This window comes from Hesperophylax consimilis, chromosome 23 (assembly GCF_061612785.1).
Source record: "Hesperophylax consimilis isolate HC1 chromosome 23, BYU_Hcon_1.0, whole genome shotgun sequence".
NCBI classification, from domain to species: Eukaryota; Metazoa; Arthropoda; class Insecta; order Trichoptera; family Limnephilidae; genus Hesperophylax; species Hesperophylax consimilis.
This window is the reverse complement of record NC_142858.1, coordinates 29932518-29951785: the sequence shown is the minus strand read 5'-3', so window position 1 is coordinate 29951785 and position 19268 is coordinate 29932518. Positions and strand designations below refer to the sequence as shown.

General features: G+C 34.5%; 1 protein-coding gene across 1 annotated transcript; it reads right to left on the bottom strand.

The window, feature by feature from the left end:
• Positions 1 to 3715: 3715 nt before the first annotated feature.
• Positions 3716 to 14296, bottom strand: LOC149412550 (protein twisted gastrulation-like). The gene is made up of 6 exons (XM_089646113.1): positions 14138 to 14296; positions 10712 to 10915; positions 9504 to 9686; positions 8279 to 8405; positions 7120 to 7188; positions 3716 to 6353 (listed from the first exon to the last, which is right to left on the bottom strand). The coding sequence occupies exons 1-6, from the start codon at positions 14148 to 14150 to the stop codon at positions 6242 to 6244; spliced, it is 708 nt and encodes a 235-aa protein (XP_089502239.1). The 5' UTR covers positions 14151 to 14296; the 3' UTR covers positions 3716 to 6241.
• Positions 14297 to 19268: the final 4972 nt, after the last annotated feature.

Here is a 19268-nt window from a genome sequence, read left to right as displayed (position 1 = left end):
GCTCTTGCATATCGCTATTTCGTACGTAGAATATTTAGGTACTTAGGAAGTAATTTCTTGTTATCATCTGTGACTTTTTTGTCACGATTGGCCGCCCCTAATATCTGGCCGCCCTAGGCCTGGGCCTACATAGGCCTAAGGGCAAATCCGCCTCTGCAGAATGATGTTTATATTTATTCACTTAGACACATGTAATCTTGGGGAATGCTGTGTAGGGTACTCTTTTGTGGAAGGGCCATGAAGCAAAACCACCGTGGGAGGTAAATGCTGTCCAACGTAAAAATGATCCATTCTTATGTCTCACGTGGAAAATGTTGAATTCATTTACAAACCCTAAAGTATTATGAATATCTCTGAGGAACCAGCAAATTAAGGACAAAAGAAACAAAGAGAAGTAAGCTTGTGTGCTAAAGAAGAGACAGGAGGGCTGATAAGGATTTTGAAAAAATAGCGAATGCAGACAATACTCTCGCCATTTCTCCGCAGGGGTAGGCAAAGAGGGTGAATAATTCTTTCAATAACCTTTCTGTTATTCTGACTCTTGACATGGCCCGACTCGAATATTTGGTTAACTTAATCGCGCCGTGTCTTCCTCCGGTATCAGTGACTTTTTCTACAATTCACATTAGCATCATATTTTCTCCTTACCCTCCTTCTTTTATTAATTTGCTCTACATGCCCAAACCATCCTAGTATCCCCTTCTTAATCTTACTCTTTCTTTGCAAAACCACACATTTCTCTCACGATCATGCATGGTTTACATACATGTCTCAGAGATCTCATTTCTACAACATTCAGTCTACTTCATTCTTCCTCTGCCAGTTCCACTGCCATATATCTAAAGGCAGTATGTAGAAACTATACCAACATAATATAAATAAATAAAAATTCAGATTGCGTATGTTTATTGAAAGTAGTGGACCGATTATTAGTGCCAGGAGTGTTTAGAGACTGGTTTGAACTGTAGAAGAAGTCAGACACGCCCGAGTAATACTTAATGCAGTATCTCTGCACCAAAATGAGATATGGAGTCGAATTAACATTGCGGTGTACAGTAGTGAATGGTGGAAGAAGTCAGAGACACCCGAGAAAGACATTAGCAATAGCGAAGGGGACTGTAATGGAGTTCTGACATCTACTCAGATCTACAGTAGCATGGATCGCATGTTTCATCGAAACCCGTTGCATTCCCAAGCTCAGATTTATTTTTTAAGGATAAATTTAGGCTTGTATCATCTCGGGTTATTACTTTAATTTCGCTGCGGGCATCATCGTAAGTAGTAATTGTATCATACGTATCCAGAATATTTAGCATTTTTCAATGAAATTCATATTTACGTAAAACTGTAAAAACACTCAAACCCCGAAACCGCTTGATACCGTGTCGCCGACACAATTAAAAATCTTTACATCACAATTATTCTGTCAAATGATATGATATATGTAATTAATCAATTGAATTACATAGTGATATAGCAACAGATCCTGAAACACATCTGAAAATAAACATCCACCACCTCACTCGGAGCCACCAGTCAAAGAAATGAGCACCGCTAAGGAACCGACTCAGTATTTACGTTGATCCCCCTCCACTACTCACCAGAGGGAATTCCAAGATGGCCGACGCCTCCAACCATTGATATTTTAATCAAACAATGATTACAAATTCAAAAGTGACTATTTGTGATAACATCGAACTCAATTTACGGGAAAATGGTCGTAAATATAACCACGAAACAAATATCAACATCAAGAAATGATTATAATACGCTAACATAATAACATAATAAATCACACCTAAATATATTTATTGCTCTTTGGGAAATGTTCAAACCAAAGATGTCTAACTTCAAACCCAATATGAAAATTTGTATATTTTATCATAAAATAAATAAACGAGACTTGAGGTGATGGTTTAGGTAAATTGAACTAACTTGGTTAAAGGTATCATACCACAATATTACATCGGTTGGCTTGCTGAGAGGAAAAATACCTAACCAATTTACTCCTCACTAAAGAGGGGAACCTCCTCCGAGAGGGCCCGATTTGAATTTGTTCTATAAATAGAGAACCGAATTCTATGAAAAATCAGTTCAACAACTACCTCTGAAAGGGAATCCTCTTTACTGAAGAACCATCACCAAATCTGCAAGAAATATGTTTTACTTAGTACTAAATTGAGTTTTGCCTGTAATAAATAAATTCCTTTCTGAACTTGGCTTCAAATTTCAATCCAAACTTTCGCCACACTCGCCGAGACGTTGACAAGTGTACCCAGAGCCTCCTATGCGTGTATAGTAACTGTGCGGGCGGTTAATTACTTTTCAAAATAGAATAATATTAGCGGGTGGGGTGGTTCCTCCCAGAAACTGTTTACGAAACATTACACATAATATGCCTGCTTCATATTACCAAATCATTCTGGGTGGCGTTAACAATATTTACATATTCCTTCTTGGTAACAGCAATCTAAACGCAAACATTCATTATTGCTCATTACTCATTTCAGGCAAAAGTTTTCTTTTTATTTATTTATTTGTATATTTAACCCTTCGGGGCTCTGGCATATACTTTTTAAAGATGCTGTCAGAAAGTCAGAAAATTTGTGTGTATTTCCGCATCTTATTAAAATACAAATAAATGGGATATTTCTGAATGTATCCGAAAACTAAAAACTGTTGTTGAAAGGTTATAAAATACGCTATCAAATTTTATTATTAAAAATAAACATAATAATTAACATTGAAAAGTTTTAAAAAAGACTCACCTTATTTTTTTTTTGTCTAAACACTGACCTAAATTTACTGATAACAAAAAAAGACATATATTTATTAGACAAATGTATTATAAACATTACCGCCTAAAAGTTGTCATAGAAGTGTCATAGAGGTGTATATTTTAATTATTCTGTGGTTAATTTCTACAATTGAATATAAAGCATAGTGTTTTCTCTTTCAAACACCGTTCATATTTCTAACTGTTAAGCGCACTTGACGTGAAATGACCCTAAACTGCGCTATATAAATGCCATGTTATTATCATTATTATTATGACGGCAAAGAGACAATGATTTCTATGATACCATACGAGCTTTTCCCTTGTTTAAAATTTTCCATCCGCCGAAATTCTTGACTTAAGAGGAAGCTACAAGCCAAAAATGTGTATATTCTTGGTATACCTTATATTGTAGGTACATAATAGGCATTAAAATCGCTTGACAAACAGAGTCTAGAAACGTTCGATTTCAAGCCCAAAAATGTTTTTTATTTATTTTGTAAATAATTTTATAAGAAAGCAAAAAAGTTAATGAAACTGTCACAGATAATCTTAGCTATAATACAGTTGTTTTTTTTAAAGTTGTTTACTTCACATGTTCATCAATTTCTACTGAAAAAATATTTCTTTTAGTAGTTCACATTTATATTTCTTATTGAGTAATTTATTTTTTTATTTGTATTTTACTAAAGCGAAACGATAGGAAAACCTTCAATTTATCCAAAGCATATTTTTTTTAGTATTCACAATGTAAACCAATTCGTTACAAAGATTAATCAAAATAGTGATTTAGCAAAGCTTCGCCTTAATGGTGATGGCTAAGATCAAACAATGTTTTTGATTCCTGATTTAATGGTGATGTCTAAGATCCTGCAATGTTTTTCGAGTTGATTCGAAATTGTGAAATTAAAATAAAAAACTTTCATAGTAAATGTGATTTATTTAAATTACAAATAATGTACAGATGAATGGCATGATACATATTTGAAAAATATTTATTTAGGCAAATAACCATTCCCTCAAAATTACAACAATGTTAAAATTTTCAAAAACAAAATACAAGTGCAAATGAAAAAAAAAACAAAGATAATTTTTCAATTTGCATAACTTGAACTATCAACAAAAGAGTAGATAATGAAAGCAGTAATAATTATGCAAAAATTCATTTAAAATGAAATGTTAACTGGTTTGTTCAGTGTCAAGTGTTCACTGTCAGGTGTACAAAATAACATTGTTTTAAAACTGGTTTCATACACATGATTTAAATGTTAATATATTCTATTCACATTTAAATTATGACTTTACATTTGCCCTTACGATGGACAAAATGTTGACTAAAGAAGGAGGCAGCGCAACACGGCATAGTACCCCAAAAATCAATCTTGAATATACAAAAAATGAGTAAATTCATTTTACTCGACACAAAAAAATTTTAATTTAAGCAATGCTGCTATACAATTATATAATATGTATAAGAATGTGGCAGGAATTATAATATCAAAAATGGCACAGAATACAAAAAATAAACACTTCCCGGATTCAAGCAACAAATCATTAAATGTTTCAGAATCAGACAAGTCAATTATCTATCACGGTTATGAATGCATCAAATAAATATCACAAGCATGATTGTCAATATTACTAGAATAAAAATATATACAAGGCACAATGTCGGGAAAGCCAATGGGGAGCCCAGCAATTAAGCCGGCCACAGACTACGATTGACACGGAAGCTATGTGGCTTTATACAGTGATGCGGCCACACATTGCTAGCTGACCTACGCCACGACAACGCCCACTTTCGCCTCTACAGTGTTAGATGAATCTGAAGGTGAATTTGTTTTATTAGTTAAAATATTTCTGTATTTAATGACAATATTTCAATGTCTTTATTAGCGGGTAAGCGGGGGAAGAAACGTGACTGCCGTGGACTAGCAATGTGGCTGCAGCTTCGCTCGGCCGGTGAATACCGTATGCGTAGCCCGCTATTCGTTAATATGCATGGCGCTGCCATTGTGAACAAAGCTAAAGCCACGTGTGAAACGTAGCTGTGTGCAGCTATCTGTGGCGGGCTTTATACCGCTTACTTTGATTTTGTGCAAAATATAAATCGAGTTTAGTGATATGTTAAACCTACACATTATTATTACGAAAACACCTCAATATTTTAGAATAACATTATGTATACCAAATGCATTGATCGATTGGCAAAATCCTAGATTCTATTGAGATTAAGAACTCAAAATATTATTGAGAAATTCATTTTACTTGTTTTAAAAAACTTGACAAAAATAAATAAAATAATATAAAAAACACAAAAATGCTTAATATCTAACCACATAACCCATCGGGTTTAGAAAATATAATATCATGTTAGTTACAAAATCTATCAGATTGATTTTTGAAATATTCCCACTAGACTTTCAATATAATTTTTTTGAATGTATATGGAAACTTTTAAATGAAAGAGAAAGTTTGGTGTTCTTTTTCTAAAACTGTTCCCATGCATATTTTCTTGCATAAGAAGTTTGTTTTTTTTTTGATTCTTTGAAGACTAAATTTGAAAAATGGCCTGCTCAAGAATTTTCTCAACTCCTCAAGGCCATATTAAGCTTTAAGTTTAAGACAGGAGGTCAAAGTATGTTCGCTTTGCAATAAAATCAAAATAAGTGGAATATTTCTGAATGTATCCAAAAACTGAAAACTATTTTTGAAAGGTGATAAAATACGCTCTATGATTGTGTTATTAGAAATATAATTTTTTTAATGCAAATTTCTTTTAAAAATGGCGCACCCTACTTTTTTGAAGCATAAAACTTATGCATTCTACATAATAGACAAATGTATTACAAACGTCATTGTCACAGGTCAAGTTCACAAAAGTTTCATTTTTATTTTCAAATTGCATTTGCAACCTTTGGTTTGATAAAGGTGCCAAATAATTTTTTTCTGTAATAAATTTCTAGATTTGAATATAAAGCGTGGTATTTTCTCTTTCTAACACCGTTTAGATCATATTTCTCACTATGACAGTAAGGGAGATACAACAATTTCTATGAGTTGTTTCCAAAAGTGAACAAATTAGCCTGGGGTTAAAGAGAGTTTAAGTAGATATCATTTTCACGAAGAAAAAATAAATTAAATTATAGACGGACAAGATAAATTATAACATGTTTAAATATACATAAATAATCTCAACTTTCTAATTTGTTCGAATTTGCCCGATTATGAAATTGCTATGCAAAGTATATTTTCCTATATTATGTATTAATGTATGAACTAAGTATAAACTGGACACAATAAGATTTACAAAAAAGACACGGCTATAATTTTAGTGAAACTTTGAATTTAATTTAATTATTAATAACTAACATTACTAGATTGTAATAAGCATTTCAAAAAGCTTATTAACATGATGTTATGTTAAAAGAATAATACAGACAGTAAAATGATCAAACAGAGTGTTCATTTGTTGTAAGATTCAGCATTCTGAGGGTCCACGTCCTCTCCGTAGTCTAACTCATCTTCCAGGGGATCTTCTTCCATAACTGCAACTCCGTCTTTGCAACCCAAGCATCTGTAGGAGACAACATTCCAATAAATACAATCCTTTTTGGTATTTAAGTTGTTGTTTTATACAATACTTGGGAAACTTATTACTAACCATCACGCCGTATCAACAAAGGGGTTGGTAGAATATGAACATACACTTCTCGCTTCATTCGCATTCATACATACCCTTTTGCTATTCTGCTCTTGACAAGGCCAGTTCAAGTATTTGGGTTGTTTGATCCTGCCTCGGCATCCTCGACTTTTTCTATCATTTACTCCTTTCTTTATTCCTTCTCTCTTCGTGCCCAAACCATCTAAGCATTCCTTTCTTAATCTTACTCATTATGCTTACATCAGCCTTGCATTCTTTGTCAATCTCTAGATTTCTCATACGATCATACATGGTTGTACCACACACATTTGCCTCAGGGATCTCATTTCAACAGCATTCAGTCTACTTTCATCCTTACTCTGCCAGATCCATGCCTCACTGCCATACCAGAGATTGTAAAGTTACAAGATATAGGGTAGAAATCAGAACTCCTTTCTGGACTGCTAACTTTGCTTCTTTGGCAATTTGCAATCAAATTTTAAAGTCACTGACAAAAAAGGAAAACAATTAAATTATTGATACATATTTGAAATAATTTACTGCACAATAAAAGTGCTTACGCAGTAGATTACCGATCAGTTGTTGAAATGGCATAATTTAATTTAAACATAAATAATTTTGGAAAATCATGCAAGTGGTGAAAAAGTCACTGCAGACTTATGACAAACAATATAGTTACCTGCTCTCATCCAACCCATAATCAGCGCAAGTATCTCCAAAACATTCACAGCAACCATCACTGAACCATCTGTAAAAGAAATCATATTTAGAAATCGATATATTTAATTCACAGAAGTGGCGTACCCACAAAACACATGAAAAAGGTTAGCAATCTTCTGTCAACCTGTTAAGGAAGGGGCCTTAACAGGTTGACAGAAGTGGTGCACCCACAAAAAGCCTGAACGAAGTTATTAGCAATTGGAAGGGGCCTTTAAAAGGTTGGCAGAAGTGGTGTACTCACAAAATGTCTGAATGAAGTTATCAATTGGAAGGGACTTCAACAGGTTGTCAAAAGTTGTGTACCCACAAAATGCCTGAATGACGTTAGCAATTGGAAGGGGTCTTTAAAAGGTTGGCAGAAGTGGTGTACTCAAAAATGTCTGAATGAAGTTAGCAATTGGAAGGGCCTTCAACAGGTTGTCAAAAGTGGTGTACCCACAAAATGCCTGAATGACGTTAGCAATTGGAAGGGGCCTTTAAAAGGTTGGCAGAAGTGGTGTACTCACAAAATGCCTCAATGAACTTAGCAATCGGAAGGGCCTTCAACAGGTTGACAGAGGTGGTGTACCCACAAAATGCCTGAATGAAGATAGCAATCGGAAGGGCATTTAACAGATTGACTGCTGACTCGGTGACTGGGGTGCGCACAACTAGTATTGTTAGTTATTGTATTACTTTTAGTGCACCACCCATTTTCACCCAAGCCGCCACTGGTCTTTGTTACGCTTGACCTTGAAAATGTACACTTATAAGAAAGTTGTAATAATGGTCACCTCAAAGAATAGCAAAAAAAAGAGCAATTAAAAAAACAAACAATTTTTTCCTGTGTCTATTGTGTCTTTGTGAATTTTATTCACAAATTTACTTAGTTTTATTTTCTCAGCACAGCACTAAAACCTTGTTTCCTTCTAGTCTATAACCCGTGTATTCTTCTTGGTTTGTGTTAAATAATATATTTCATCACATAGAAGTGGTAAGGGCAACAAACAAAATATTTCACTAAGAATTATCTCAGCTTGACAATTTTGTTACGCTACCTGTATGATGACCACCTCATTTGTGAATATAGAGCTGATGTGTAGACTAACAAGTGATGAGAAAATTAATTGAAAGCATACCTGAAACCAGCAGCGCCCATGCTTACGCAACTGCTTTTGCATTTAGACCAAGACATGCACTGTATGTAATATGTAACCGTGCAATTTACACAAAGGTAGTTTGACTTCAGGTCTTGCTCGAGGGTTTCTGAAAAATGAAAATAAATAAAACAATTACAATTATTAAATACTAAAAAGTAATTTATTTGCTACACATCTTTTGTCTATGGATCTGGGGAAAAATCTACATCTGTAAGCCAGTCGCCTTATGTACCTCATCTTGGGAAATTAATGAAGCGGGCATTCGTTGACCATTTGTTCAGTGGTCTGCACCGTAAAACATTCACAGAGAATCTTATCTCATTGATGGCTGACCAGAGTGGAGCTGACCGGACAGGCAGTGGGAACCCAGGCTGTCTCTCAGCGGGGTCGTGTATGAGATGGGCATTTCTCATGTCAGCCGATTGCCACTCAAGTTATCTTCTGAAGTAAGAGTTAACTGGAGGAACCCCTCTCGTTCCATTAATTTTGGGACTTAAGGCAGCATGTCATCATTGTGAAAAGATATTGAGCTATTTTACAGTGTTTTTTTTTGTTTACTATTTATTTATTTTATGTTAAATATTCCCTTAGAACAAATAAACTACACTTTTTTGTTAAATACCTTTATAATACATACACTGGAGTATCGAAGAAGGGTAAGCAAGGACCTATATCCTTTTAAAATTTTGATTTCGGAGCTCGATTGTCGCGAACTCCTGAATCTAGTCAACATAAGAGTACCTACTCGACACGCTAGGCATAAGGACGTATTTCAATATCACAGAAGACAAAAAATGATGAAGCAAATTCGCCAATTCCTCACCTATAGTTTAGCAAACGTATATACAAATAATACTGACATTTTTAGCACGACTAATTTGATGTTTAACCTCTGTCATGTGCCAGGGGTAAAAATCAGATTATCAATTAAAGGAACAAGTGTACATGAGTGCTCTCGCCTACCTCACTAGTCCAAGTGGGTACAAGATACCGACATGAGTCGAGGTGGGAGCGAGTGAGACGAGACGAGACGAGACGAGAGCACTTTGTACACATTCGCTCTAGGCCTGTCTTGGCGAGTGTGTACAGCCGGCATGGGACAGTGATTCCATTTGAATAGAGAAGCAATGCAAATAGAATTCAAAGATGAATAGATACAAGCAACACAGCGTATTGATCAAAATGATTCCAAATGGTGACTTACGGAGCGAGGTGTCCATAGCAGGAACGGGGGGGAGAACAAATACATTCCACAGCCTTCCAGTCTCAGTTTCCTCTGGAATAGTCAGGGCTGCATACAGCTGGGGGAAGATGTCCTGATCAGCAAACTTCTCCTTGTACGATCGGCTAAGATTGTTAGACGGGACTACCAAATCCTGACACATGTCTAAAAAACATAATATTGGATTAACATCAGTTTGTTGAAAAATAAACAAAACATCAGCGCAGAGTGCCGGTATTCTACTAGGGGAGTTTTGTTGTTTCAAATATTACTGAGAATGCACACAAGTTGATAAATATTGTTACGCAGATTACCAACAAATGCAATACAATAGGTAAAATAATAATATTGGAGGGTATACATGTTTTACACTGAAGAGGTAAGCCGATATAAGTGTGTTGTGGGCACGTTCGAGTGCCAAAAATAAGTTCGAAGTTCTTTCCTGAAAGTTCGTACAGATCACACCTATAGGGATTATCTATTCTGTGGTAATAAATAATAAAATCGCCAAGAACAATTATATAAATATAAATCGTCATTGCACAGGTTATTTCTGTCAAGTAACATTTTCAAATTTGGAAAGGAGATTGTAAAACAATGTAGGTGATCCTATAGATCCCTAATTAATTTTTAAAATGTCAACAGATATAACCCTTCACAACAACAAAATATTTTACAGCGTTAAATATATTTTCGCTTTCTTATTAAACAATGAAAAAACGCTAGAACATTCAAACTAAAATCAGGGAATGCAGCAATGGGATGGGAAATCTGACAAAGGATAAATAGATCACTTCTTCAAATTCACTAAGTGGAGTCATTTTACTTTAAATAAAATAAATAACTTTGTATACACCACTATTTAATAAAAAAATGCCGTGATTCAAAACCAATGGTTTCTTCATTAGGATAAACGTATAATAAAAATTACGATAAATAGATCGTCACAGGGGTCGTCAACGTTGACATAGTTGTAAAGTGAGTATGTAGTAGAAAAAGATTACCGACACACGCACAGCACTCGCTGTATAGGTAGCTGAGGCAGTTGGCACAGAAAAAATGCCGTGATTCAAAACCAATGGTTTCTTCATTAGGATAAACGTATAATAAAAATTACGATAAATAGATCGTCACAGGGGTCGTCAACGTTGACATAGTTGTAAAGTGAGTATGTAGTAGAAAAAGATTACCGACACACGCACAGCACTCGCTGTATAGGTAGCTGAGGCAGTTGGCACAGTCCTTGCAACAGGAGCAGTGCGTGAGCTCGCACTTGCAGGACTGCGTGAGCATGCACTTGGACACCACGCTGGCGCACACGGCCTCGTTGCACAGCGAGCTCTCCCCTCGGCTCGCCCAGCCCACCAGCAGAGCTACCAACACCAACATTGGACCTGGAATAACACCAGCATATGATCAAAAACCATTTAACCTTTTTATCGCAATCAATCCCACCATACGGCGCTTTTTGACACATTGTTTGACAGTTAACTTTCGAAAGAAAACAATGTCACATTTCGAACTAAGATGGATAAACTTAGTATAAAATTAATAAAGTATTTTTTGGACAAACTTTTTTGATCATTGTAATTTTGCTAAATTGTACCGAGTTATTTAAGATTATTTTTCTTACTTTCAACTTTCGATATGTATACAAAAATTAATTAATTTCAAAACATTTGGATGATTTGTGTAGAGCTGTTTTTACGAAAAATTATGTCCAATATTTTTTCTCCAATGCTCTCAATATATTATTAGAAACTTTTACAACAACTTATGGCTAACAAATCATAATACAAAACTAAAATAATATAATATATGTATACAATGCATTTGACCAATGGACATCAAACTGCGTTAAAATGTAAATATTATTAAATTTATTTGAATTAACTTGTAAAGCTTATAAATATGTAATATTTAATCATTGAAGAATATAATATCAACAACTCTCAATGAAAATATGAAAGAGATAGATACTAATAAAAACGTGACAATCACAACAAGAACCATTTATTTTCTATTTCTATCTTTATCTCTTTCATATTTTCATCGAGGGTTGTTGATATGAGTAAATATTATTTATAGTCTAGTTATCGGTGCAATCTGTTAATTAACCATTCAGGCCGCTGGCATATTGATCGTTATATTTCTTAAAGACGCTGTCAGAAGGTCAGAGAATTTGTGTGTATTTCTGCTTTGCAATAAAATCCAAATAAATGGAATATTTCAGAACATATTCGAAAACTGTTTTTCAAAGGTGATAAAATACATTTTCAAATTTTATTGTTAGAAATAAACATAATAATATGTTGAAATAAAAAATTTTGAATGCAAACATAAAAAATTAAAAAATGGCTGACTAAGTTTTTTCATCTAACCACTGAACTAAAATAACAAAAAAACGCATTTTAATTGAAAAATGTTATAAACCTATGTCACCTTACTTTTTTGCTGTTTCATATAAAAATAATTTATAAAAGTTTCATAAATTTTTCTCAAATTGTGGTCGGAACCTTTTGTAAAACATAGAGGTACACATTTTAATTCTTCAGTATTTAATTTCTAGATTTGAATATAAAGCGTATTGTCTTCTCTTTCTAACACTGTTAAGGTCATATTTCTCACTATGATATTACTATCATAATGATTTCCATGAGACCAATGAGATCGAATCTAGGACCCCTTCTCTTTCTCTTATTCATCAATGACATTGGCAACACTATAAACCACTCAAAATATCTCCTTTTTGCTGACGATATAAAACTTTTCAAAGCAATCAAAAGTTACATCGATTCCATTCTTCTGCAGAACGATCTTGATTCTCTTGTCAAATGGTCGGAACTGAACAACTTACCCTTCAGTATTCAGAAATGCAGTGTCGTTACATTTACAAGGTCCAAAGATACATTCCTGTTCCCCTACCACATTAATAAACATGAATTAACACGTAAAAATGAGATTCGAGACCTTGGCGTAATTTTTGAAGCAAATCTCTCTTTCAAATCCCATATATCTGATATTGTCTCCCGTGCCAACAAAATGCTTGGATTTGTTCTTCGTAATTCAAGATCATTTACCAACGGAATCGCAATCCGAAGAACGTATGAAGCACTTGTTCGCAGTATCTTGGAATATAGCTCCATTATTTGGGCCCCTTCTGAGCAAAACCATATTCTCGAAATAGAAAAAGTACAAAAGAGATTCATGCGTTACCTATATATGAGGGAATATATGTACTACCCTTTCCTGTATCCATCCTTATTCTTAGCAGGAATGCTCGATCTTAATACATTAGAAGCCCGCCGAAAAATATTTTTAGGAAAACATTTTTTTAAGATAATCTCTGGAACTATACATAATCCACCTATTTTGAAAGAGATTAACTTATATGTCCCAGACAAGTATACTCGTGGAAGGTCCCATACCCTTTTTTATGCTCCAAAAGCGAGGACTTCTGCCTATCAGAACGCCCCAGTCAACAGAGCGACTGAACTGCTCAACGAGTCTGCATTGACCATCGACATTTTTAACGTAACCTACAGACAGTTTAACAATTATCTTTTGACGTATGTCACAAAGTAGTGAAACTGACCTTTTTATGTGTTTTGCTATACTTTTTGTCTAATTTGTAATCATCTCCATAATGTATTGGTGAATAACCGTTTTACGGAGAACATGAAAAATAAATAAATAAATAATAAATAAATAAATATGCACTGTTCTAAAAAGCGAACCAATCGACTCTACGGGTGATAGCTGTTTGTTCGCAAAACTGAACCAATTAGCCTGAGGAGGTAATAGAAAGTCTTCCAAAACATTTAAGTTGTTATTGTGAAAATTCACTTCAAGGCCACTTTACAATTTAAATAACCTTAACAAACATTCGAGAATATAATTAAACAAATATAGGTACTGCATCTTAGGCAAAATTTAAACAAACTACATTATTGTTATCTTGACCACAAAAAAAACTACTCCACTCTTAATTTTGTTCCTTCCTTCCTTCTATAGTAAATGTTTTAAACAGCTTTGCAGTGTCAAAATTTTCATTTAAAACATATATGTTTTACGTATAAATTTTAAGACATGTATCATAATCTATTTATAAAATTTTGTTGTGATGATATTGAAATGTTGGGTTGAGATTTTGTATTGACTGAGAAAAGTATTTTGTGAATATTGTGGAATAGCAAAGATATACAAATAAGTGGCTGGAGATCATATTACAATACAATACAAATTGATGTAAAGTTTCCCTCTGTAAACTTAAAAATGCACTTTAGATAGCAAGGAATGTTTTATTGAAATTTCTTAATTATTTGTCTAAATATGTAAAATCGTATATGGCAGTGATCGAAACATGACAGGAAATACACACTTGACAAAATAATCACTCGCCTTAAATATTGGCAACTTGTACATGTAAACAAAAGTGCATTATTCGTATTACCAAAAAAATAAACTTTGTTGGTGAATCAAAATAATGCAATTTGTTTGCAAGGAGCTAAAAAATAAACCACGTTTTATTTTGTGAATTGGAATAGAATTAAACGTAGTTGTACACTCGAGAAAAACATATTTAGAGCAACTTTAAAACAATAACTTTTAATTACCATAAAGCGCCATTTTTTACAACCTTTCTTAGAATTGCTTTAATTGGAGAAATCAATTACAACTTGAAACACAGAACTCAATAAGAAGAACAGAAATAACAGAATTGTGGATTATTTATGTTTACCACATTCATTGCCATTGCAGTAAAAAATAGTTCCAAAGAATTTACAGGAAACATCTCATTATTAGTGTTGCCAACGGATATTGGCCTAATGTCGCCGTTTTTCAAACATTTAGTAGCCTAATGTAGCCGAATTTCAGTTGCAGTAATTCTAATGAACTCGCATAAATTCTGCCCACATATTCCCCACAAATATTCTACGTGAGCTTGATTCCCCCTTTTTATTATTCGAAATCGATGGGGGGGGGGTTGTTAGAAAATTTCTCTAAAACATAATTCCCCACAAAAATAATTCAAAATTAGTACTCCCCTAAAATATTTGAAATCCATGGGGGGGGAGGGTTGTCACAGAACTTCGCTGAAAAAAAAATCCCCACAGCCAAAAACATCATATGTGATTCCCCACAACAATTTTGAAATCCATGGGGAGGGGGAGGTGGGGGGTGGATACTGAATTCCATTTCGGACAATTCCTCACATTTTTTCATTAAAATTGAAAATTTTCATTTCATATTTATTTATTATATGTAATTTGGCTGATTTAAATAACTTGTCTCTGAGGTAGTCTAATCGGCGACCAGTCGCCTTTTAGATTTTTTTATAAATTTAATTTAGATTAAATTTGATAATATTATTATTAAGTTCTGCAAGTGTTTTAGTTTTTTATTATTGTGACAGCTGTTTCGGCTTACAAGGCCATTTTCAAACTGTGGTTAGTCCACATTGAGACGACGTTTTTATACTATTTCTTACTATACTATACTTACAGAACTTAATAATAATATTATCAAATTTAATCTAAATTAAATGGAGTTCTACGAATTAAACACAAAAACAATAAAAAAAAAAAAAAAAAAAAAAAAAAAAAAAAAAAAAAAAAAAAAAATAAAAAAAAAAAAAAAAAAAAAAAAGCCTTTTAGATTTTTTCGTCGCCGATTCTCGTTCTGAGTAGCCTAAATGGCGATAAATCGCCTTCGTTGGCAATACTGCTCACTATTGATAGATGGATAGGTCTCTATTTCTATGCATTCGAATCAAAGGTATTTATTACAACAATGCAATTATGATGCTCACATACAGCCTTGATTTTCTTATACATAATAATCCATCAATTTTCCTTTTATTACATAATCATTTTCAACAGAACACAAAAATTTTGAAATATTAAAAAAATAGTCGCCTATTTTGCGGTTAGTACTTTTACCAAGTAGGTACCCACCCACAAAGGTAAATGTTTTTTTTTTGTATTAGGCAATTCACCCTAAAGAGAGTGCTTTGTGAGGTAAATGGTTCTAAAAAGGGAGTCGCTATATGCACAGCGACTAGTCGACAGGGGGCGTGGCCAACATATCCGAGCATACCCGAGCTGTTCCGAGTAAATTGTTTCTCAGAGGTGAGAAATTCTCACTGCCTGTGATGAGGGTGGTTTATTTATGCCTGTGATGCAGAATCAGTGAAACGCGGTGGGCGGTGAAACGAAACGTCAGAAATCATCAGAAATGGCGTCTTTGAGTGCCGGTTTAGACCGTCTTTTAGAAATTTCGCTAAGTAATTTCAAAAAGAATTCAGAGACGGGTGTTATGTTATCAGTGGATACATTGACAATGAAGTAAATTATGAAGCATGTCTGTGTTCTGTGAACGCGTTAGGGCACTCTTTTTCAACGAGAGACAGTATGAAAAAGAAGTTGGGAGGTAAGTTCTAAACCTTCGTCTAGGGTAGGCCTTCCCATTTCTTCAGTTCATAAGCAGCTGCTGATATTTACGAGTTATTCTAAATTAACATTTCCAATCTTTCAGATGCAGTATACACGTTCTGCCCGCCTACAGTGGAGTTCTTTGGGATGCCATTTAAATTCGGTATGAATGCGTACAGAAAGTGCGCCCAAGGCCCCCGACTACACCGCCCAAATAACAGCAAGGACAGAGTTGAATTGGTATGTTAATACACCCTTGAACCACATCAGCTAGGCCTACTCCCCCTCGTCTTTCAATAGTAGCATTGACAGAGCACCGAGGACTCGGTGGTCCAAGATTGATGTCTATAACCCCAAAATGATCACCGTATCGTCGGTGATGTGTTTAAAATAAAAATAAAAGCGATGGGCCTGGGCCTAGGTAAGCTAGGACTAGATTACACCAGGGGCCTTCCTAAGATGGCAGTTGGAGCTCCGTCGCATTTAGATTAACACGATAATCACACCAATCACAATTCATCTTTGTGTGTTAAAAAGTGTGCCGTGACTCGTAACACGTCCTCATTTCGTGTTAGTCTAAAGAAGACCGTGCTCAAAGTGCCAAATTAATTAAAGCCCCTGCAGCTATATCTTATTTCACAATTTTAATTCACATCACACTGGATTATAAGCATACTTGTAATTTTATACTAATGTCAACATTGCAAAGGCCCTAACAACTTTTGTAAAAGTTAATCATCTGCGTCAAATAAGTTAACCATGGGCAATTTATTTGCCGCACAAATAATAGGCGTCTTATGCGTATAAGCCTATTAGACCATATACCTTGAATTGTTCTTTCAGGCTGATCACCCAAACCATAAGAAGAAGAGGTTCCGGGTTTCGGACTCCAAGAAGCTTGGTTGTCTCGCAATGATGAGTGAAACAAATAAAATATTTTCCAGAATTTTCTGTTCCACCTCAAATTGCAGAAAGAGCAAAAACGAAGGTATGATAGTTTCTTTTCTCTGCTTATCCCTACATGGGCAATCACTTTATAACATTATTTTAATGTTTTCACTATATTTAGATGCAGTGTTGTGTCAGATACTTTTTAAAAGTATCTAGATACAGATACAGATACTTGGCAACATTTGTAGCTAGATACAGATACAGGATACATTGTAAAATTGTATCTGTATCTAGATACATATACTTTTTAAAAGTATCTCACAGATACTCAGATACATTTCTTCTTTTTTGGGGGAAAACTTATAAAAATATATATATTATCGAAAACAGCGATTACTTTAATTTCTTAAAGATGGTAGACGTAAACGCTTGTGATTATTTTACATATTTACACTTGCTTGTTTTATTCGTTGCCCTAAAAGATATTGGCAAATTGGCCTGCAAGCGGTGATAACATAAATGCATTAGGGGTTCTCGCGAGTACCCGGGTAGTATATTACTACCCGTGTACCCGACGCCTCTTGGATAAATAAAAAAATACGTGAACTATGTGCAACTTGATTACCTACTTTGGGTTCTGATGGAAAATTAAAAAAAATATATTATTCATTATTTTTATTTTATTTTTTAAATTATTTTTTTTTATATACGGGGGTACCCGGGTACTCGGTTACTTGGGTTAGGACCCCTAAAATGCATGTATATAAACTGCTATAAAATATTATACACTAGATGGACAAAAGTACCCACTAGCTGAATCTGTGTCATGAATCTGTGAGAAAACTTTAAAATTAACTAGAGAAAATCGGTCAAGAAGTTCACTTCGAAAATAAAGTATCTGAAAGTATCTGAGGTGTCAGATACTAGTAAAAATGTATCTAGATACAGATACAGTTATAAAAATATAGCTAGATACAGATACACAAAAATGTATCTAGATACTACACAACACTGGTTAGATGCAAGGTTATACAAATACCTTTTTTTACAACACAAATTTGTTTAAAAGGAAATGTGGTGGGAATACGCAACTTCCCATCGCTTACTTAAACACATTTTCAACATTCTTATCTATTGAATTTGACTGTGCTGCCATGGTAGATGTCAGCACAGTACCATGGCCGGAAATATGATTCCCAGGGCCTCAACACTGCAAAATAGAAGGTGTGAAGCATACTTCCCTGTGCCCTTCAGGAAATCAGATATTTTTTGTTGAAAATATTATTTTATATTTTTTACTGCCTACCAAACCAATAATTACTGTTTTTGTAGGGTTCTGTTATTTTTATTTATAGTAAAACATTGTGGCTTGTTTTCAGATTCTGAAACAAGTGAAGGCAGCCCTTCAATCCACCAGCCCACCTAAATGTGTGCTACGTTATTACGTCTCGGCAACCGGAGAAGCGAGCCACAACCACAGCAGAGACGCGGCCAAGATGACCCAACAAATTCATCCTGACCTGATACAGGAGATCAACAGGCTTGTTGAAGCTGGAGTTTCCTCGGTACGAGATGTGTCTCTATTGTTGGAGCAATTTATTAAACATAAATTTCAGGATGGGGCAGAACCTGATCGGCTCAATTCAGGGTTTACCTGTCATGTTTTTAAAGGGGTTTGTTCCCTCAATGTTTATATTTCCTTTGTGTGGTGTAATGTATTATTTTCCATTAATAAAATAATATCAAATATGAATCAATGAATTGCCCGACTTCCTTCATTGCTCACTTATCCTTCAACATGCTATATGGCATCCAAATTTTCACATAGACTCCAAATAATGCTAGTTTTACTTTCCCATGGGTGTACTGTTTTGTAATGTAAAAATATTAGATACTTTGAGTATATATAGGCTTAGTACGAATCTATACAAAAGTTGAACATAGGGTCTACCACAAGTCTTTTATTGTCCAAAAGTTAATTATATTTGCAGGAATTAGAATGTGGTTGCCATACCGAACAGTCTTTAAAGGCTTTGGAATCAACTTTATGATATTGGCCCTATAGTAATGTAATCTAACCAAATGAAATCAAGGTGCAAGAATCGTATTTAACGAAAGATAAAAATTAGCTATCGGCTGCTCGGCAATATTCGGAAATGCTCGGCCGTGACGTCACAAAAAAAATCTGAGCGGAGAACCAATTTCAAATAAAGCGCCGAAAAACTTCACTTCGGGTATGCTCGGATATGTTGGCCACGCCCCCTGTCGACTAGTCGCTGTGCATATAGCGACTCCCTTCTAACTTCATGCAAAGGTAAAAGTAATGAAAAAATAAAATCTATTATCTATGGGAATGATATTTCTGTTATCTATGCAAAGATATCTCACTATTTTTTTTTTAATTTTTAGCCGTTTGACAGTT

Coding starts and splice junctions, on each gene's coding strand:
- LOC149412550 (XM_089646113.1), bottom strand. Junction 9,687..10,711: donor CGAGTGCTGTGCGTGTGTCG/GTAATCTTTTTC, acceptor TATGTTTTTTAG/ACATGTGTCAGGATTTGGTA. Junction 7,189..8,278: donor ATGGGCGCTGCTGGTTTCAG/GTATGCTTTCAA, acceptor TTTCTTTTACAG/ATGGTTCAGTGATGGTTGCT.